Here is a 22,813-nt window from a genome sequence, read left to right as displayed (position 1 = left end):
CATGGGGTGGGAGATGTTGTCCAACAGGGAAGACAGCTTAGCCGCCATTCTCCTGTCACTCACCACCTCCACTGGGTCCAGAGGGCATCCTAGAAGACAGCTGACCCTCCGGATCAACCTGTTCAGTCTTTCCCTGAGATTTATTGTTTACAGACAGAAAGAATGACACACACACACATGTCGTCTTTGGCAAATATAATAAGACAAAAAGCTGAAGTTGCACTTATTGTTGTCCTCATTCTGCTTTATAATTGATCTTTCCTTGCATGTTACATGTTTGAAAAGTTTTAGTTTGCATATTTCATATGCAGGCTATAGTCTGACCCAGACCCAGACTTTGAGTTTTAACCATAGTCTTTGGCTGTCTTTCCTGTTGTGGCAGTGTCAGAGGTGTCACCTAATCAGCGTGATAATAACCCCCACCATATTAACCTCCTAGAACCTGGCGTCTACATATGTGGACATCACATTTTGGGTTATTTAGACCAAAATACACAATTTTGCTCTACAAGGGCCTGATATCCTTTTACGAGGACATTATACTGCTACTGTTCTATCAAAATTTTAAATGAATATCCTCATATGTGGCTCTTATTTTTCTTAAAAACAAAAATAAGTTAAAAAAAATAAATACGTCTGGTAATTCTTTGTTTTTACATTCATATGCCCCAATATGCCCAAATATCAAAGAGAAATTGAAAATGCATGCCGTGGAAGAGTTCGGGTCTTAGGAGGTTAAAACTGTGGTGCACACAGTAAATCAGCTGCCCTACAACACTAACAAAACAAAACTGCATCTTCAACTTGACCCCGTAGATAGCCCTGGCTCAGTGAAGCACATGCGGTATGCTGGCTGTCCGCCAGAGGGCGCAAGTAAAAAAAAAAGCAAAAGATGCCGCACAGTCAAAAGGAAAACGAAAAAGAAAGTACCGGAGGTGTTTCTTATTTGTGTTGCTGTCATCTTAGCAGAAACTACAGGTAAGATATTGTTGAGCTACAGAAATGTGCCTTTCTGCATATTTAAACTATGTACCATCGCCGTTTCACATGCCACCAGCATGTTAGAAGGAAAGACACTGGCTAAGGTTGTTTTACTTAGCAGTGTTAGCTAAACATGATTTAGTGTTTGGCCTCGTGTTAAGCTTTTAAAACGGACACTCAAGTGAAGGTTGAGACATCTGGATAAGGTCTGCCACTGAAAGAGGCTCCTTTCTGTGAGGCAGCAATAATGTAACAACTTATATCCCGCTGTTGCTAAGCCACGAAGCCCATGAATCTGAATCCCATTCAAATATTTGGATTTTTTCATTTGGTTTAGTTGTATGTCGTACGTGGCTGTCCCATTTTAATCATTTTCATGCTACAGTCAGCTGTTTAGGGTCTTTCCTTTTATTCGGCGTACATGTTTCGCCTAAGTGTGTTTTAAATTTAATCCAACGTTAACTTGAACTTTGAAATGCTGTAATGGTGGTGTGTTCGTTTATCTGAGGAAGCTGTGCACACAACTTGTTTTAAACGTTTAATACTGGAAGCAAACCCAGTTTCATTGCTTTTAAAGTTTGCAGCGTTAATAAATATATCCAACACTATTGTATATTAAAAAGCAAAAGGTTGTAGATCAGTAGAGAAATCAAAATTGGATTATATCTCTCCATATGTTTTTAAGCATTGTATTTATAAAAGCCATTTGAGTTAGCAGGGTTACCAGATTACATCTCTGCAAATCTTTACTAAGCAAAGCTGCAATGGCTCCATATCTAGCTCCATCAGGTCAAGTTAGTCAACAGGAAGTTTGCAGTTGTGGTCACAAGTTCAGACACACTCAGCATGGGCATAAATACGATGGATGCAATTTGGAGTTTTCAGTGAGCTGTTAGTGTGAAATGGTTGTACAGTCAGCTTTAATGATTTTATAAAAACAAGGGTTGGGTCCACAAATTTTAATTTATTTGGGATTTTCGTTGATCCACACAAGGTCAAGAGTGTACATGCAGGCTCAAATATATCATACACTCACTTAGATATTTCCATAAATGGCGCCAAAGGTTCTACAATTTGTTTTAACTCGACAAGGCCAAGGACTTTTAATTTAGTCCTCATGACTGGTAGGTTATCTTTGCCAAAAGATTTATTTGACAGCACTGACTGTATTCACCGATACTCAGCACAATGAGACAGTTCAAGGATCACGGTGCAGATCTAAGGAGGAGAATTTCACAATTTGGGATGGTCTCCATTCCAGGATTATCATCTCAAACAGCTGTACGTAGGTGGAGTTATTCACACGTTTCACCACTTGGAGTCTTCTTCCAGACCTTGGCAAATTGTTACCCCTCAGATGAGAGTAAATTCATAATGGGGTCTTCAGGAACTACTAAGACTCAAGCCTGCCATGATCCAGAAACTGCAGGAATACCAGTGAAGCCAGTTTTACATCACCATGTACTGAGAGGATGTCGACCAAGAAAAAAGTGATGTTCCAAAATTAACGCCTACAAGCTTCACTGAAATTTGCAGCTGTGCACATGGGCAAGCCAAATGCCTTCTGGAGAAAAGTTTTAGGGTCAGATAAGGCCAGGATTTAGCTATTTGATCACAGTGACAAAATATATGTTTGAAGTGGTCAAGGCAAGGCTTTAAAACCTACTGAACCAGCTGCCAAGAATAGTGGTGGTGACATCATGTTCTTGGGCTGTTTTGCTGCCCTGTTACTGGAACACTGCACAAAGTGGATGGAGTAATGAAGAAAGAGGGCTAACTCCAAATTTTCCACCTCAAATTAGCAGCTAGATGGTTAATAGTTGTACACAACTGTGTGTTCAAACAGAGCAGTGATCCCAAACACACATTAAAACTTGTTTTAGAACGGATAAAACAGGCTAGCACTAATGCCCTGGAGTAGTTTTCTCAAAGCCTCGACCTCAAGTATGGAAACTTTAAACTGTGTTTAAAAGCCGAGTCTGTGCTGGGAAACCTAACAATTTAAGTGAACTCTGCCAATTCTGCCAAGAAAAGTGGTCAAATATCAAAGCTTGTTGGTGCTACTTAAGACATTAAACCAAATACAAGCAGGCCTGTATGTGTAAATTTGTGCCTGTATATACATGTGAGCCTCATGGATTAGTCCAAAATAAAAATAACGTGTGCACCACACTCTTTTTCTTTTTTTTTCTTCTTTTTTTTTAAGCGATCCAAGATGTGTACTCTGCAATCTTCCACCCCAGAAAAAGAACAGTTCAAATAAAATAATTAAAAACACAAAATTACAATGACATTCATGCTCATAATGATTTTATGGAAACATCTGACCACAATTGGATATAGAAATCTATCCTATATTAATATATCTAAATATCTAATTAGTATTAACACACCTGAACGCCGCCCTGTTGAGAAAGAAGTGGTGTGCAGCACATCAGTAAGTTTGAATGCAGCCTTCTTTCCTCCACATGCTGTAACCTGTGGACATCTATTTTTTGACATCAGTAAAATGAGTGGTGTTGTTTCTCATTCTGTAATGGTTCCAGCACAAATGAGATGCTGTAGAAACAGCTTGAGCGTGTAGAGACAGAAACAACTTGTCATACTTGGAAAACCACAACCACTGGAGGAGAGATTAATTTGTAACACCGTTTACAACCAGAGACTGTAGAGCTAATGAACTAATTATGTCACTCACTAGTTGATGTCGTCTTGCTGTGAAGCTGACATTACTAGCTGTCACCATGTTTCCACACTGGATCTGAAGACTCGGGGGTGGAGCTGAACAGAAAACTCTCTCTCTCTTTTTTTTTTGTTCTTTTTTGGTTAATCCGTTTAACTCTTGAATCAGTTGAGCAGAAAATAGACGCCTAACTCAAGGGATGAGCCAGTGTTGTTTCTACACCTAACAGACAACTGAGCAGAGATTATATTGAACTGACAGCGTGTCACAACAAGTCATCATATGTTCTCATTTGTTTAGTTACATCTATGAGAAATAACAAAGATAACAGTTTTACGACCGTGCTCTTGAGCCATGGTCGTAAAAGGCTCAAGAGACTCTTGACTCTTGCAAGAGTTGGGAGTTCGCTTTCTAATCGGAAGGTTGCCGGTTCGAGCCCCGGCTCGGACAGTCTCGGTCGTTGTGTCCTTGGGCAAGACGCTTCACCTACCGCCTACTGGTGTTGGCCAGAAGGGCCGATGGCGCGATATGGCAGCCTCGCTTCCTTCAGTCTGCCCCAGGGCAGCTGTGGCTACAACTGTAGCCTCCACCAGTGTGTGAATGGGTGTGTAAAGCGCTTTGGGGTCCCTAGGCGGGACTAGTAAAAGCGCTATACAAATACAGGCCATTTACCATTTTACAGGCACAAAGAACTATTGGCTGAAGTTTTGGCCCATCTTGGCATGGTGTGCAGTGTCATTAAAAAAAGAAACAGAGGACAAAATATTAAGTAGATTAAGTAGCAGGCCTGAAAAACTATCTAATGCAGATGAGCAGAATATGAAAGTTATGTTCCTCAGAAATAGGAAAAACTCCAAAGACCTGAAACAGGACCTGGGCCCTTTAGTTGATCCCACCAGTTGTTTGCTGAGGTTGCATCAGAAATGATCTCAGTGAGAAGGTAGCTGTCAAAGCCATTCTGAAGGAAGGGAAACGGGGAGAAAAGACAGATTTGCCAAATTACACAAGGAATCTTGTGAATCCAAATTTTATTGAAGCAGTGTGGGATCAACATAACAGGAAACGGAACAAAAGGCAGAAACATCAAAAGAAGGAGTTTGAATCTCTTCCGGGAAGCCTGGAGAACAATTTCTGAATCCTTCACATTCCACTGCAATGTGAGACGTGTAGTAACGATCCTTTAGTTACCTAACTGAAAAATCCAGCCTGATGATGCTCTGTGGACTGTCTCTGTGTGGAGCATAAGTAAAAAGTGTCACTCCGTGACAAACGAGCTCAGTATACTCCAGTTTAAAAAACCAAACAAACAAAAATGGACTAAACACCAGCCAGCCAAGAACATGTCTTCATTCATTTGGCGACAGATGTTGCACATTAAAACTACAACTCGACTAAAAATCTATGAACAGACCAGGATGCTGTTGTTTGCTTTTTTTCCGATGTGTTAGGACTTATGAAGTTATTGAAGTCAGCTGCTTGTCAGCTTAAATGTCAAATTCAACTTTTTACTTGGAAATTTTTTTTGTTGCTGCTTCCATGGCGCGTTTGAGTTTGTGTTGGCTCGCGTTCTGACTATTTGCACGTGTTTTCTAAAGTGGCAATGCGTTGAGCTGTCTCTAGGCCAACGGTGCTCAATCCTCTTTCAGTGTGACAAGGTCACAGCTGATGTCTGGCTAAGCCTGAGCTGAGAGGAGATAAACCAGTGAGGAAGAAGGAAGCTGCAGTGTGTTACTGCTGCACTTTGTAGCCCGCTGGCAGGATAGACAGTTGTTCTGCGACATGTAGCTGGATGATTGTGTGAGCATTTGATTGTAATTAGGACCGTCGGTGTGAAAACACCAGAAGAGAAGCTCCATCTGCTCATTATTTTCACATGCTGTCTCTCCTGTCTTCTTGCCAGGATGGCACAGTGGGGTGCCGTATTCTCAATAATTGCTGCTCTTGGAGGGGCAGCGCTGTTGGCCTCCGTGCACAAGATTGATGAGGGGCACACTGGAGTTTACTACAGGTGAGCTGTTTTACTTATTATGTGGGAGATTAGCGTTACAATCCTCTGTTGCACAACTTTCCAGAATCAAGCACCTGCTTCAGATTATTTTGCTTTTAGCGTCTTGTCTGTTCCACGGTGAGCACTGTAATTACCAGCTGTTAGCTATTATAAGCCAGCTTAGTTTCAGGATATTTGGATGTCAGCACTTGCATGGACATGCAGTAAATAATTGGTTCAATTGCATATTTTTTCCTGTTTAATTGGAGCTCTTTACACAAATGAGTCCTCTGAAGCCTGGAAAATTTCTAGGTTGAGGTTGGAAGTTTTTTGTTTTAATGATTTTACTGATTCTAACTGTGCGCCACACAGGGGAGGGGCTCTCCTGACCACCACCAGCGGTCCTGGTTTCCATCTTATGCTTCCTTTCATCACCACATACAAGTCTGTGCAGGTGAGTCATGCCGGTCCTTTTATTGGAACTCTCGGGTTATTAATAATCTGAACATTACTCGCTTTATGTCACATTTTGTCTGTGGGATACAAAATAAATAAATGGAGTAAGGATGCAACGATACCAATTTTTTCAAACCGATAAGATACCAATACTTGGATCTGAGTACTTGCCGATACAGAGTACAAAAACCGATACTTCTACCACACACACACACACACACAAATGCAATGAATTGGAAGACAGGTTTTATTTCATTCTCTGCCGATTAAAAAATAAAATCTTAATAAAAATGACCACAAAAAAATTTCAAGTGAAAAATAAGCACTTCTGTTAAATTATTGCAGAGTCTCCACATTGTAATTTAACAAAATATCACTGAACTATTGGCACTGTCTCGAGCTTTCAGAATAATAAATAAACACTTCTGTTTATTTATTATATTTCATATCGCAGCTCGAGTATGCTGCGAAGACGGTGCAATCCTATGTTTTCCACGACCGGCATTGGCTGGTCATCCAGAGCGATAAAATGAGTCAGAGCCTCTGTTATTTTAACTGCCCGTGGATTTTCTCTTGACATTTTTTATCACTTTTCCAAAACCTGAGTTAAAGTTGGCTGTTCCACACTGCTGACATTTTGTTTAGCCTAGCTACAGCAGCCTCCAGTTTCTCTTTTTTATCTGGAGCCGCCAGTCTCACTCGCCTAACCCTGTGCCTGTTTAGCCCGGGATGTCCCCCTAGTGGCCCCCTAAAAAACTACACCAGAAATGACCAGCCACCCTCTGATTAATGAAATAAGTTAGTATCGGTTCATGGTATCGGTTAACTTTTACGAGTATGAGTACACACACATTTTACAGTATCGGCCCCGATACCAGTATCGGTATCGGTGCATCCCTAAAATGGAGTATAAATATTATTAATGTCACACTGTTATTGGTAACACAAAAGTAAACAATTTCATGGTGATTTTGCAGTAAAACAAACAATATTTCTTTATCTTGCATCATAAATATGCTGTGCTTTCAATGGGGTGGGCTGTATTATGGAGTGATGATGTGAATGCTGGATGTTCTGTTGTTCAATTGTTCTTCTCTTTGAATGAATATCCGTGTGAGGACTGTTCTCCCCATACAAACTTATAAAAAAATACCATCAAAGTCTTATGTGACCATATAAGCCAAGTGTAAATGATTTCTTTCTTTCTCAATCATTGTTTAAACATAACTTTCAAAAGGTGTGTGCAGAGAAGGAGTGTCTCCTCTACTGTAAAATATAAGTGGGCATGGTTAAGCCATTATATGGCCCACTCCCAGAAGATAACAGTGTACTTGCAATATAAGATGGGAAAATATATTAGACACATGAAAAGCTCTTTGTTTAGCTTCACACTAAGTTGTTATATCTTCAAACTGTATCGCGTATAAAACAAAAGCAGTTTGAGTAAAGATTAGCACGGTGAAGCCAAAGTTTGTAAAACATTAATCACTTCCATGACCTTAACAGCAAGTTGGGCCACCTTTAGCAGCAGCTACAACCAGACGCTTCAGGTAGCTGGAGCTCGGTCTCTGGTGTCAGTGTCCACCCTTCTTGTAGCCCTGTAGGAGAGAAGCTTCTCTTTTCAGATCCAGACATCAGGGCTCGCAAAATCGCTAGCCCAACGTCCCGGGGCTAGCGATTTTTCCAGTTGGGCTACCAAAATCCATCTCAGCCCTGCCCGTCAGGCTATCATAGGAAGGAAAGATATGTCAATGCTTTTGCATTCTTTTGCAAATGTAGCTGAGTAATTATGTCATCGGCATCGGTGAGCCACTGTCAATATGTGACATATTGAAATCGCGTTTGAATTTGCGCTTGTTTTTTGCTTTCACTTTGCAATCGCACGAACTGCGTATAGAGAGCGACAGTACTGATTGGGAAGTCACAGATTAATTGCGCACCAATTCCTCTGACATCGTCTTATCAATCGTTAGCTTACTATCAAACATGACAAGTGAAATCTCCCGCAGCAAGCTTAAACATGTGATAGAGGTTGATTGCGCAGAGAATTGCTCAACGTTATGCAAGTAAAAGCAGATGGATTTACGCAGGTATTTTAGTTCTGCAGAGCCAAACAAGACAGGTCAGGGTGGAGAAGGAGCAGCCAAAGAAAAGCCGATCACAAATCGTAAAAGTTATGACAAATCAGACTATGAGGCAAAAGGAAAGCGCAGCTTTTTTGGTTTCATGGACAAAAGAATTTATGTGGCTGGAACATGACGAGCTAAATAACATGATGTTCTGCCAGGTGTGTTGTGAGTTTCCCTCGATTTCTGAGTCGACAAGCACCTTTGTTACTGGGACCAGTCATTTTAAGAAAGACCCCATCAGAACCCATGAGAAATGCAAGAAATGCATTATTGCTCAGTCTGCAGTATCTTTCCCAGAACAAACACCAATGGCACAAAACATACTAAAAACAAACCAAGCATAACAAGAAGTCCTGAAAAAGCTGTTTAGAACAGCGTACTATGTTGCAAAGAGTGAACTACCACTGGCACAATTTAGCAGTCTTTGCAAACTTCAAAAGCAAATGGCCTCGATCTTGGTTCCACTTGTCTCTTACCTGTGATTTCAGTGGAAATTTCAAATTCAGGATCTGACACAGACGGATTCATGTTCTACACATAGAAATTTCTGTTCAATTAGAACCAAGTATTTGAGTTGATGATTGTAATTTTTATACAATGTTGTAATTTGTGTTTGAACAATTTTTAGATTGATGTTTTGTTTCCTTTAAAATATTATACTTTAATGTATAATGTTGTAAAGGAAACAAAACATCAATCTAAAAATTGTCCTCTTTTTTTTTATTCAGGCTACTTAAATTTATTTTGGGCTACCAAAAACTGAAGAGTGCCTGCCCGAAGGGCTACCAGGGATTTTGACATTTTGCGAGCCCTGCGTCTCTACAGAATGTTTTCATACACTGTTCATTCTTGATTGTTGATCTTTTCTTTCTTTTCAGGGACTGGCTGCAAAATACGCTAATCATAAACAAAGAAAAGATGTTTTGTATCAGATTTCGCTACAAGCTACTACCTGCAGTCGTTGGGGAAAAATGAAAATGCAGTTTTATGCAATTAGTGGTTTGAATGCAGCTGATGGTAATCAAGAGTTTCTTATTAAAACTGAAGCAACTTATCAGGTTGAGTTCTGTCTTTGTTTTGGCTTTAGTAGCTAGGGGCATGGATATTATTTTTTTCAATACGGCCCAGTTTCTTTGAGGAAAACCACTGTATTAGTGAAACATTATTGCTTCTAGCAAGGGGGTTATGGTTTTGGTAGCCTTTGCATGCATGTTATCGTTCTGTTTGTAGCTCAGTAATAATAATATTGTTCCAAGAAACTGAGCAAACCGCAAGACTTTTGGAAAAACGTCCTTTGGACAGATGAGACTTAAGTGGAGATGTAATGCAGAGTGCCACAGGTGGTGAAAACCAAACACAGCATATCAGAAAAGCACCTCATATTAGCACGGTGGTGGGGGGCTGAGGACCTGGGCACCTTGCTATCCTAGTATCATAGGGTCAAATCTGTCTGACAGCTTAAGCTCGGCCAAAATTGTGTCATGCAGCAGGACAATGACCCCAATGATGTCACATGCATGAACAGGACCAGATCAATGTTTTATTGTGTCCTTATATATGGCGCTTTAGGACTGAAAGAGGGTGCGCTTTATTTTCTGCATGACTGTGCATAGACAGAAATATGATGCAGAGATAACGGTCTACGTCCTGAAAGATATAGAATAAATATTTCTGAGAAACACTGAGCAGTGTATTCTTTTCATTTTTGGCAAGTGCGTATGACAGCTGTGAATGGAGGCGTAATCGATCATTCCTCCTTGTGAACATGATATCTTAGGGATTAATGGAATGTTTGGCACAAGCATCGAGTTGAACTGAAGGTGGAGCTGATTACAATTTGGTGGTCACAGGTCACTGAGGTCACTGAGACCTCCCAAAGGACATTTTGACTATGACTGATGAAGTGATGCCCTTTTACGTCCAAAAGGTTAGAGGTCAAATCACTGTGGCATCACGACGATTTCTAAAAACACTGTTAGTTGGGGTTATTTGGTGTTACAACCAAAAAATGTCCATTACTCTTGTTAAATAATCTCATCCTTCCATCCAAGTCATCCTCATCCTCCATATTTTGTCTCCATTTCTGTCTTCATTTATTTATTTGTACTATTTCTATTTCTATTTTCTATTTCTATTGTAGAGAAAGAGCTATCAATCTGTTAATCCTTTCCGTGTCTGGGCCGGGTGAGGTTTCCCGTGTTGAGTCAAATTAAGACCACATTAATTAGGCTTACGAGGAGAAACAAAATTATTCCAGACTGAGATGTTGGTCAGGCTCTCTGTGGTGCTGCACTGGTATATAATAACAATGTGATGTCCTGTTGCTGTGTTTCCTCTGAGTCCTACTGGTCGAGTGTTTTTATTAGCATGTTGGAGCCAATAAAAGGAGTTTGAAGTGTTTAAAATCAACATGTCGAACATGTGATCTTTATCTCGTAGACGACGCTGCAGACAGATGAAGTGAAGAACGTACCATGTGGCACAAGGTTAGTTTGCTGTTTTTGGATTAAGCAGTATCAGATGTGGTTTCAAGCCTTATTAAACTCAGCATTTATCATGACACAATACAGACTCCCACACACAACCGCCAACGCTGCAGGGATCAGAGATTCACCAACATGTCTGAACTACCAAAAAAATCGCCCCTGTCAGTTCACACTGGTGTTTGCGTAAAAGCTTTTGAATGATATGCTGCTTTTTTTGTCTCTGTTTTCAGTGGAGGAGTGATGATTTACTTTGATCGCATAGAAGTGGTGAACTACCTCATTCCATCGGCGGGTAATTTCAGCGTTTCACCACACAGTGTGTTTATCCTAATATCATCAGGACAGCTGTAACTGCATATATAAAAATGTAATTTTTCAAACTTCTATCTCTGCAGTGTATGACATAGTGAGGAACTTCACTGCAGACTATGACAAAGCCTTGATATTCAACAAAGTTCACCACGAACTCAACCAGTTCTGCAGCGTTCACTCTCTGCAGGAGGTCTACATCGGCCTGTTTGGTGAGGGGCGGGGGCTTCAGGGCGCCATTGTTAACAGTTGGAGAGCTGGAAGTGTTTCAGAGCTTTTCATGTTTACCTTTTTTGCACACTTTCCCCCACAGACCAAATAGATGAAAATCTGAAGTTGACGCTACAAGAGGATCTAACAAACATGGCGCCTGGACTTATCATTCAGGTAAAGGCAGAGGATCAGACAGACCCCAGGCCAGAATGAAGTTCAGTGTGATTGTAAATATGAGGTCAGAGCTGTGTCAGTTTGCTGACAGCACAGGGTGTACCACACAGCAGGGCTTTCTTTGCATTAGCTGACTCGACAAAACCCAAGACTCAATGAGAGATAATGGGGAATGCATGATCGGGTACACCCTTTGAATACCAATAAACCCTACTGAGCCTTAAAGTCTAGACCAGACTTAGAAATCAGGTCTAAAAAGTTTTTCTACATTACTAATTAAGTGCATGGTCATTTGTAGTGATGTAGTAATGTGCAGTTCTTACTGCTCCAACATATACTCATACTACAGTATAGTAAAACACAGCTCTACAGGTTTGCATATTCCTCTGTCCTCTCTCAGACTCTGTTCCATGTACATGATGTACATGCAAACATTACCTGCAAACATTACCTGCTCTGGATCAGTCAGCTTATATTATTCTAACATTGTGATCCCTTATCATAATGTCTCATCATACAGTCCCGATCCAGTTTAAGACCACTTGAAAAATGTTAAAAAGTCATGTTTTGCATGGTTGGATCTTAACACGTTTCCAAGTAGAGCTTCAACATGCAAGAAGAAAGAAATGGGAGTGTGACAAAACATTTTTTGAGCATGCAATTTATTGAAAAAAAACAACAACACTTAAACTGAATCAGGTTGTTTTACAGCTGATCAAAAGGTTAGGCTCACACCTCCAAAAAAACCTGTAAACCCCTCAAAACGGAAATCAAAGTTCCAAACATGAACTCGGTAATGAGCAGCTCCACCGTTTTTGTTTTCACTTCAAAAATCAGTTGCGGCATGCTTAATGCAAGTGTTTCCATGAGGTGAGTGGGAACATTTCACCAAGTGGTAGATGAAGACGAAGGCGGCAGCATGAAGGGCATCTGCTGTCTGGAACTGTTGTCCATTTTTGTAAACTTCACTTGCCGTCCATCTCTAAAGGTTCTCAATTGGATTTAGATCAAGGGAACAAGCAGAATGGTCCAAAAGAGTGATGTTATTATCCTTGTCCTGCAGTCATTGTGTACTGTAGCATTGTCCTGGTGGAAAACCCAGTCGTGAACACACAGACAAGGACCCTCAGTCATGAGGGATGCTCTCTGTGACATCTGGACATGTTTGACACCCCTGCACCTCCTCAAGCTTCATTGTTCCACTGAAGGAAAAAGCAGACAATAAAATGTCCTCCAACTTTACTGACTCATGTTTGGTGCTCTCCTCCAAAGTCCAAACAGTCAGTTCTGTGGCGTTCAAGGAGACGAGGCCTTTGAAGACATTTTTTGTCTTTGAAGCCCTTCAGTCTCAGATGCCGTCTGATGGTTATGGGGCTGCAGTCGGCACCGGTAACAGCCTTAATTTGGGTTGAGGATCATCCAGTGTCTTAACGGACAGCCATTTGGATTCTTCAGCTAGTGATGGTGAAATTCTGGGGGGTCTTTCACTTTCTTGTTCCATAACTCTCAGGATCATTTAAGAATTTCCAAATTAATGCCTTACTGCGTCCCACCTCAGCAGCGATGGCGCACTGCCAGAGACCCTGCTTACGCAGTTCAACAACCCGACCACGATCAAAAAGGATTTTTTGCCTTTGCCATCAGAACGTCATGACAGTGTGACTATCTGACTGAAAATGACCATGAATCCACATTTTTGCACAGATTTGGCCTTTTAAAGCAACTTTTGATCAGCTGTAAAACAGCCTGTTTCAGTTTAAGCTTTGTTTTTAATAAATTGCATGCTCCAAAAAATGTTTGGTCCCACTCCCATTTCATCTTGTATGTTGAAACTCTGAACCTTGTTAAGATCCAAACATGCAAAATATAATTTTTTTGTTGTTGCCATTTTTCAAGTGGTCTTAAACATTTGACCAGGACTGTATGTTATTATGTCTTCATTAAAGTGGAAGCTGTGGCTTTAGTCTCTGCATGCCTTGTTAATTAGCACATCTTTGTGACTGAGTAAGACTGTGTTGATAAGATAACTTGGTTAAAAGAGTTTATTTACATTATAAAGAAGGCCTGACTGTAGATCTGTCAGCAGTTTTAAAATTGCTGTTGCTTAACCTCCCTAAGATCTTCATTTTCTTTGCTTACTCTGTAGAAGAAGCAAAATGTAATCATGCTGGTGCAGCTAGAACTCCTCTGAAAAACAGTCAGTGCCAGATGTTCAATCTCACTTCCAGCCTTTGTGCTGCTTTAGCTTTCTCCTTGTTTTTGTGGCTGGACACATGTTAGAGTGGTGTCTGTGTACTCTAACTGTTGCCAATAGCACCAATGAGAGTTATTCCAAGGTTACTGATGCAACAGGAATTACAGTTTGTCTGGGAAATGAAACACTAGTTTATTATACAACTGAGCTGTCTGAATCAAACAAAATGCAATACATGGTTCACATTTGTGAATCAAATTCTGACCTGTAGATATTTATTATAAAGGATTGAATTTAGTTCTTCGGAGGAGTTCGGATTGGTCCAACCCCAAACCTGATTTTAATGTTTTTAGAGTACACATATTATTCTCTGGTCGATTATATATATTTATAGAAGTTTTGCTTTTCTACTGGGCGGATATAAAAAAGACATTAGAGGCTTTGCGTGGTCTTTTTAGCTCAGATGCTTTCACTTTCATTTTAGGTGAAGTTTCCTGAGGGGCGTTATTAGTCATCCTCTGTCGACCTTTTCTGATCTTGAATGCTGACTGAATATCTGGATGGCAGGCGGTCTGACTCTGAATCATTTCTTTGGAAAGTGCCAAATGTTTTCTTGTTCTAATAAAGGGAAAGCTCAAATGAGGCGACAGAGAGGAACATTACACATTTGTAATAATTTACACATGATAATTTTAGCCTAATTAAACCCAGTCTTCAGTCCATAAAATCGATTTACAAAGGCTCTCTCCCATAGTTTGGATCAAATCACAAAACAGTGTTTCTTTAAAGTTACAAGAGAGCCTGATGATTTTTTTTTCTTCTTCCCCACTGTTAATTTACCTCCTCACTGCACTCATCAGTGTAGCCATGTGTCAGTCTGGAGTGTTAAGGGCTTCACTGGGCTTTACTCCTCCACACATGGTTACTCTAAATCAACAGGAACTGCTGAAATAACAGTTTCGGTTGAGAGTTCTTTAACAGGACTTCATTGGGTCTGGGCTCCTCTCCAGCAGGAGCTTCTCTGGTGGTAAAAAGCTCTTTTTATGGTCTTGTTGGTCGTTGCATTCCATCTGAATGTTTTTTCTGTCCCGTTTATCCACAGGCGGTCCGTGTCACAAAGCCCAACATCCCAGAGAGCATTCGCCGGAACTACGAGCTTATGTGAGTTTTGTTTTTTGATTTGTTTTTCTTCTAATTATTCCACAAGGAATATGAAATGGGGAGGAAAAAATAATATGATTCTTCCAGACTTCTCCTTTGGGGATGTTTATAAGGACTGAATGAGAAGAATATAAAAATTTACTTGAAATTAAATAACTTAATACACTTAAGTCTTCCATGGACGCCCATATGTTGTTACATAACGGACAGAATTTAGATGGTAGTTAGTCATCTGGTCTTTGTTACCTGTGGGTGCATTTACTCTATTACACAATACTATGTGTAACTCTGACTTGTCTTACTGGGAAAGCATGCTTAAATGAAGATCCTTTAAGCTCTTTATGCGAGGCGATGGCAAACATTCAAGGCAACTGTAGAAAAGTGAATAATTCACAGAGACCTGTTGTGTCTGAACATGTAGCAGAAGATCCACAGCGGTGAAGTGAGCACCCACATTCACTCTGACCTTAAAACAAACTACTTTAAATCATCACAACATTAATAATGACCCTAAATCCATCAGAGCAGAACATCATGTGTAGACCTGCATATGTGATCACCAAGCCCTCACTTACTCACGACATTTGTTAAACATTCCATAGCATAACATTCAAACAGATTTCTATATCCTTTCATTGCTACATGGAAAACTGTGTAACTGTGACCCACTGCCACCAGCACAACTAAAAGAAAAAACACACAACTGAAGTCTTAACCTCATGCTGGTGGTGTACGCTCCTACAGACGGCACAGGTGAGCTGTGTGAAGGACGCGTGTGTGTTTTGGTGTCACATGGACAGGCTGAGTGGTCACAAAAAAATCATCAGTGTGCTCGTGGACATGTTTGCTGCTTTCCTTCAGGTTCTTACAAAGTTTACGCACTCAGACGCCCATGTTGTGCATACTGACAAAATAGAAACTGTGGTTTCTATGTTGGCCATAAGTGAGAGTACGAAGGTAGAATAAGCAGTAAATCAGCTGTTTTTGACCCGATGTAGGTACAGCATTCATATCAACCTGTGAGTGGAGGGAAAGCAGAGCTGAAGCTTTGAGTTTTATTGGGAGCTCCTCTCTTATTCACATGTGGTCACTACAACGGAAACGCAACATATTTTTGATTCGTCTCATTTATTTATTTATTTATTTTTAATTAATTTTACACACCTCTAATCTGATTCTCTATTCAGTGATGTTTCTTATGAAAGGCAAATGTGTTGATACACCGTAGAGCTGTGAAGCATCCAACTTAAAAGTCTTGCAACTCAAACATGGGGCTCTACCTGCCGCGGCGCTTCTGAATAAGGGAGCAGCCAAAACAAGCTTGTGCTGCTGAGGAGTTGGATTGATAAAACTTTTTGGGTGGGAGAGCCTAAAAAAGTGAGTTTTATTTTTCTGACCTTCTAAAAAGTGGAGGTTCTTGGTTAAGCAGTGATGTGTGTGGAAGAGTTAAAAAGCTGCACGGATTAAAACCGAAATCAACGTGTTTTTTTTTCAACTCGTTGATGCAGTCATGGGAAAACTGGAGCCAGCAGGGAAACGGCTCTAGCAAGGGCTCTGCAGTATTTAAGCAAAGAGTGTATGCATGCATGTAGGGCTGTTCGATATAACGATATATATCGGATGACGATATAAAAACGTCTATCGTTTGTTTCGTGGTGTCGCAAAATAAACTGTTTACGGCAATATTTTTTCATTGTTCTGATGGTCGCTGCAGTCGCTATATTAATTTCTTAAAGTTCTCTCTTTCTCTTATATTTAATATAACCACACTACTGATGGACAAGCGCCTGTTTTTATGCGTTGTCGTTAGCAACAGCGACGGTAACACCTTCGCGTGTCCGCTTCTTTATGTTCCACATAAACCTTTCACAATAAAGCTCAAGATCCTGTTGAGACTTTTCAAAATAAACTGACTCATGTGAAAGAGCAGATTATTTACGGATGAGAAGTAAAAAAGAGCCGCCAGGTGCTAAAAAATAAACCTTAGACTCAAACGTTAGAACAGGCTTTTCCCCGCAGCACGCCGTGTAATAAATACTCACAACGAAAACGGCGGCCTTTACAACTTATGTGTAAAAATATATAGTTTCTTTCACTCCAGCTACATGACGCGCAGCTGGAAACACTTCACGCAAGTCGAGCTGCCCGAGATTCACATAATTTACAGAAAATGTTACATTTTTGTGATTTATATCGTTATCGGGACGATGGAATTCTTATATCGGGATATGAGATTTTGTTCATATCGCACAGCCCTACATGCATGCATGAGTGCGTGTGTGCATGCATAAAATTATAAAGAAATGTTCACACTAGCCACAACAGTGAGCTGTATACTTCGACAGCTTGATAAGAATCTAGTCTCTTGTAATAAACTGATTCCTTTTTAAATAAGTCTCCAGTATCACTACTTTCACTTTGTTAGATTCGGTCACTAAAGTACCTTTCTGACCTGTGGGAGGCAGTAGCATCTGTATTTCTGGTACTTTGTTTAGACAGCAGCACAGGAAGTCAGGCTTTTTATCCTGTTTTCCTCTATAACTGCTGTTTGTGGAGGGTAATTAGATCTTCGATTCATGTGTTTCTTTCAGTTTTGTTTCCACGACAGACTTCGTTTTGGTTTTTGTTCTGGACAGTAATAAAAACATTGTGAATTTGAAACTTGAGATCATAGTGTTACAAAAAGCAGTCCAGTCTGTGGGAAAGGCATTAGTCATTAGTCTCCTGAGTGGACACTAGTGGCTCCTCTGAGGCTGAAGGTAAAACAGAGAATTAGAATTTACTGCAAGACGTGGTTTGGATGCCAGAATAACAGATTTGAGATAAAGGTTTGGAAAGTTGTGGGGGCAGACCCAGGGTCGAGCTCCTTTGCCAGTGCTGTGTCATCCCCTTCCACAAATCTTGGAGTTTCTTTGGTAATGATGTTGATTTCTGTGGAAGTTAATATTGAAACAAGCGACAAACATCCGGCAGCAAGCAGCTCCCAAAGTCAAGCTTGCACACAGAAGTCACATGTAGCTCTCAGTTAAAGCATTTTTGTTTTGTTTTGTTTTTTTTATTAACTGCTCTTTAACATGTTCGCAGGGAGAGCGAGAAGACCAAGCTGCTGATCTCCCAGCAGACACAGAAGGTTGTGGAGAAGGAGGCAGAGACGGAGAGGATTAAAGCGGTGATAGGTGAGAAACGAAGAGAGACTGTCATGTTGAGAGCGCTTTGTTCAGAGTTATTTGCACTCAACATGCTAACATGCTTGGGTGTTTTGGGGTTTTGTTCTGTTTTTTGTAGAGGCTGAGAAAGTGGCTCAAGTTGCAGAAATCAAGTTTGGACAGAAAGTCATGGAGAAGGAAACGGAAAAAAAAATCTCTGAGATTGAAGGTTTGTATCCAGCAGTGAAGGAAGAAGAAAGAAGAGCGATTGTGGTGCTTTTCATTCAGCGAGGAGAAACGATTCATTCATCACCAGCATGAGTCAGAACCATTGAGACATGCTTTTACTGTGTTATTGCCAAATTCTGACCCTGCTATCCAAATGCTGCGGCAGAAATGGAGCCTCATCAGGCCAGGCAACATTTTTCTAATCGTCTAGCCTCAGCTTTCTGTTCTTAGCTGATAGGAGTGACACCCAGTGTGGTCTTCTGTTTCTGTAGCCCAGATGCAGATATCTTGGCTGGACACGCTCTGTGTTTTGAAATACTCCTCTGCATACCCTGGATATTGGGTATACGTTGTTATTTGATATACTGTTGCCTTCATATCAACTCAAATCAGTCTTGCTATTCTCTTGATGGCATTTTCACCCAGATAAATGAGGCTTACTGGATATTTTCAAACCATTTTCTGTAAACACAAGACATGGTTGTGTGGGGAAAATCCCAGCAGACCAGCAGTTTCTCAAATACTCAGAGCACATGCAGTCACTTATGTCATCATTCTGATCCTCGCTTTGAACTGTAGGTCGACTCGATTACTTGCAAATAGAGATGGACCGATCCGATATTACGCATCGGTATCGGTCCGATACTGACGTAAATTACTGGATCGGATATCGGAGAGAAATAAAAAATGTAATCCGATCCATTAAATATCAAAAAAGCACCTCACAAAACTTGCGACACGGCGTAACTCGGCTCATAACCGTAGCACGTCGGAGCAGTGTGCTCACGTGATAGAGCAGCTGTGTGTATTTGTAGCCTTGCTACCAAACCAGCATTTTATCTCCGAGGAAGTTTTCCCAGAGAGAAGTAAAGCAAGTGTGTAAGTTCATCTCTGAATGTTTGTAAAGCATTCCCACGTTAAGCTTAACAACCAATATATGGAGCGACTGCCTCTCTCTCTCTTGCTGCTACTTCATGATCAGCTGATCGGCTTTTCTGTCGCGACTCCGTCTCTCTTCTTTGTTTTTGGCCCACTTCGCGCCAGAAAGAGGAAACCAGCGGCTGAACAACAGCAGCACGTTTAAGCTTGATAAGCTGTTGTTAGAATTTATTTATTATTACTTTCTACACCAGGATCTTTTTCTAGCTGACGGCTGGTAACTGTGCAGGGGCGGATCTAGCAAAGTTTAGCCAGGGGGGCCGATAGGGCATGAACAGGGAAAAGGGGGCACAAAGACATACTTTTCTTTCTTATTCTCATTTAAAATGTCTAGTTTTTAATAAATAATTATCTGACTCTTACACCCAAAGTTTTAATCTTGTGTAAAATATATAGAAGTCCATTACTGTATATAGTAACTGTTAAGTCTAATATACCCTAGTAAGCTATAGTACTTTTTCCTTTGGGAAGGTACCATCTGTGCAGTCTGCAATTCTGTTGAAGAAAGATGTTGAATCTATTTAATTATTCTTGAAAAATAATTTATTTCTGTGCATTTTTTTCCCCACACTGCATCAAATTAAAGTTGATTACGTCGATTAAGCATCATGAGCTGGAGGTTGGGGGGTGGTTCCCTATTTTTTTTTTTTTTGCTGGGAGTTTGCAACCCTATTAGTTAGGTTGCTTAATATTTCTGCTAAGTACTCTTTAAAATACCAGAATAGGGAGGATGGAGCAGGTTTAAGTTTATTAGATTGATCAGTGTTGCTGAACGATGAAATATTTTGGGTGCAGTGTATTTTTTACATACAGGTATAACAGAATAGCTTTAGTGTTGTTGTTTATTTAAACTTGAGTATGAACCTATACAAAATGCAGCAATATATTTTTTAAAAAAAACAGTTTTATTGATTAAAAAACACACTATATCGGATTCATATCGGTATCGGCAGATATCCAAATTTATGATATCGGTATCGGACATAAAAAAGTGGTATCGTGCCATCTCTACTTGCAAATACAGATTTTCTGCTGACTGCTCATTAGTTTAAATGTCTAGTTGAACAGGTGTACCTAACAAAGTGGCCAGTGAATGTCTGACTTCAGTGTTTTATACAAATGCACTTTTATTAAAACAATGATTTCATAAGAATGACTTGATTGTATTTACTGGGTTCATTTTTAAAGTATTCTGTTTAAATTTTAAAGGGATCCTATTTCTTTGATCTCTAAAATGAATGTATCCATCGAGTGAACTGATTTGAGGCTGCATTGTGAGTACAGTACAGGTACATTTTTATAAATCTGATAATGGAAAGTGTAAAACTCAGCAGTAAGTACTGCCACGTGTTTGCTCTTTTCCAAGTGCATTTGTTTTGGCTGCTGCATTTGGGAGTTAGCGGTTGGATCAAATACATATTTGCAGAAAATCCTCCAGCTTCCCGCTCTCTGACGCCTACGGTAGAGTTTTTGTTAAACTGCCATGCCGCTAATGATTCATATGAGTTTGTGTTTGTGGTTCATAGACGGTGCTTTCCTGGCCCGGCAGAAAGCCAAGGCCGATGCAGAGTTCTACACGGCTCAGCGAGCGGCTGAGGCCAATAAGGTAAAGACAAACACATATTGTGGTTGACAAATGTGGGCTGCAAAATTACCTTCCTTCACTGGAATTCTGTCGCTCCCTCTCACAGGTCAAGCTAACACCAGAGTACCTGCAGCTGATGAAATACAAAGCCATCGCAGCCAACAGCAAAATCTACTTTGGGAACGACATACCGCAGATGTTTGTGGACTCTGGCTCAGCAGGGAGCTCCATCAAGGCCTCGGCAGCCATGGACATTGTTGCCGAGCACATCATGGACCTGGATTAGGCAGAAAAGTAGTGGCACCTGCTGGAAGGCTCAATCAGCTGAAGGAGATGCTTCCCTCCAAGGGAAGCTCTGCCTACTGCGGGTCTGTACTTCTCAACACATCTGAATTACTGCTAGGAATCCCTGTTCTCCAGCCTCCGAACAGACAACATGAGCATTCGCTTTGTCCTGATGGCCACTGAAGTCCTCTAGACACAGTGTGATTAAATCCGTTATTGTCATTTAGCAAAATAAGAATTTAAAAACTTGTCCTTGCTGCTGCTCAGTTTTTTTTGTTTTTTTTATGGTCTGTGCATCGAGCCTACGTAGCCAAAGCATCAAGGATCCCAAATCCATCAATACTTTGTTTGTACCATCCATTCCACTAAGGTAATGGCTGTATTCCTCAAGCATGCCCACAGCCAACAATGTCAAAGGTTGTTCTTTTTAAAGGGCACCTTTAAACACTGCCCGTCTCCATGGGGAAGTCAGCTGATTGGTCTCATTCATGTCACGGTAGATAAACATGCTTTAATTAGTTTTTGATACGGTCATTATTTAAAAAGCAAAATAACCATCACAAAGCAGGTTGAGCGTTTGGGTGAATGTTTTGCAGAAACCATGCTGTTACTCAGTTACGTGTTTCACATTTCCACACAGACTGTAATCAAGAGTGTTTTTTTCTCTGCTCTCTGCCTGAAAGATGGACCAAATGTGTCTCTGAGGATGAATGTACTGAGGTAGCTGTTCACTGTCACATCTGACAACATCACTGGATTGCTGCAGTTTGTTTTTCCAACTTCTTTTGAATGCTGGATTTGTGCACCTGTGTGATGTTGTTATATATTTTCTGTATATGTGTTTCTCACATTGAATAACTGATTAAGAGACTATTTGTTTCTGGAGTTTTCTTCTTCTTTTTCCACCCCCACTGTGAAAGAAATATGACATAACCAAAGTATTCGTGTGTGACATCAGCTTCTCACAAAACTATTAAGCAAAATTCTTTATGTAACCAATTTCGTGGGCGTCCTGTAAGACTCTTCATAAGACAAGAATTAATAATTGCCTTTTAGTCTTTGGTGGCGTGACGCAGCTGTGGAGGAGGAACACTCTAGGATGTAGTAATGATGACGAGTTTTTAACCATCAATAAACTCAGTCTGTAGTTTTCTGTTACTCACTTCAGTGATCTCATAGACACCATACTATCCAGTGTGTTTGAAAAAAATCTGTTGGGAAATCTTCATGAGTCCACGTTGAGTCATCTCTGAGGTTTTCCAACCAGGGCGGTTTGCAGAATGCACGACTGAGCGCTGATAACCATGTGCTTAATTTTCCAAAGAACCGACTGGTTTAGGGGAATTGACGTGCTCGGTATAAGCAGCGTCACTGTGAGCAAATATTTCTTTAGGCCAGGAGCCAAATGGCATTTTTACAAAAAGTTATTATTTTAAGATTTTCTGTAATCTGATTCGTCTATCATTTTTTTAATTTCTTGTAGCTATATCTTCACATCATGTGTTAGTGGACACAGTTTTAAAAAAAGTGGACCACTTTGCTGTCAGCGATGTTTTTCAAAGGGACTGGCACCCACCCACGCAAATGTTTTTGTACTGACTTCAGCTGTGAATGTACAATCAAGGCATTGTCTTCTGATAATAAAGTACTGTGTTTTCTTCTTTGCAGTTTAGTGTATAAGATTTCTATATTAAAACTATATATTTATATATTAAAACTGGTTTTAGATTTGGCCCCAGGGCTGAAATTTGGGTGACGGTTTCTTTTAAGAAGTTTGCTGTTTTAATATAAAGTTTCCTCTAATCTCTTAAAATGTGATTTGTTTGTTTTTTTCACTGTTTTTAACTTTCTACTGCA

The 22,813-nt window shown here is 40.3% G+C and overlaps 1 protein-coding gene across 1 annotated transcript; it reads left to right on the top strand.

Annotated features, from left to right (window-relative positions):
* The first annotated feature begins 883 nt into the window (after positions 1-883).
* erlin2 (ER lipid raft associated 2) lies at positions 884-21,214 on the top strand. Its single transcript, XM_006797487.3, has 12 exons — positions 884-978; positions 5,565-5,672; positions 6,024-6,105; positions 10,676-10,722; positions 10,953-11,014; positions 11,118-11,243; positions 11,345-11,418; positions 14,715-14,773; positions 17,858-17,949; positions 18,059-18,148; positions 20,613-20,692; positions 20,778-21,214. The coding sequence occupies exons 1-12, from the start codon at positions 893-895 to the stop codon at positions 20,955-20,957; spliced, it is 1,086 nt and encodes a 361-aa protein (XP_006797550.1). The 5' UTR covers positions 884-892; the 3' UTR covers positions 20,958-21,214.
* Positions 21,215-22,813: the final 1,599 nt, after the last annotated feature.

This window comes from Neolamprologus brichardi, chromosome 12 (assembly GCF_056152115.1).
Source record: "Neolamprologus brichardi isolate AB-2024 chromosome 12, ASM5615211v1, whole genome shotgun sequence".
In the NCBI taxonomy this organism is placed as follows: domain Eukaryota; kingdom Metazoa; phylum Chordata; class Actinopteri; order Cichliformes; family Cichlidae; genus Neolamprologus; species Neolamprologus brichardi.
Note: the sequence above shows the minus strand (reverse complement) of the source record. Positions and strands in the feature narration are given on the sequence as shown.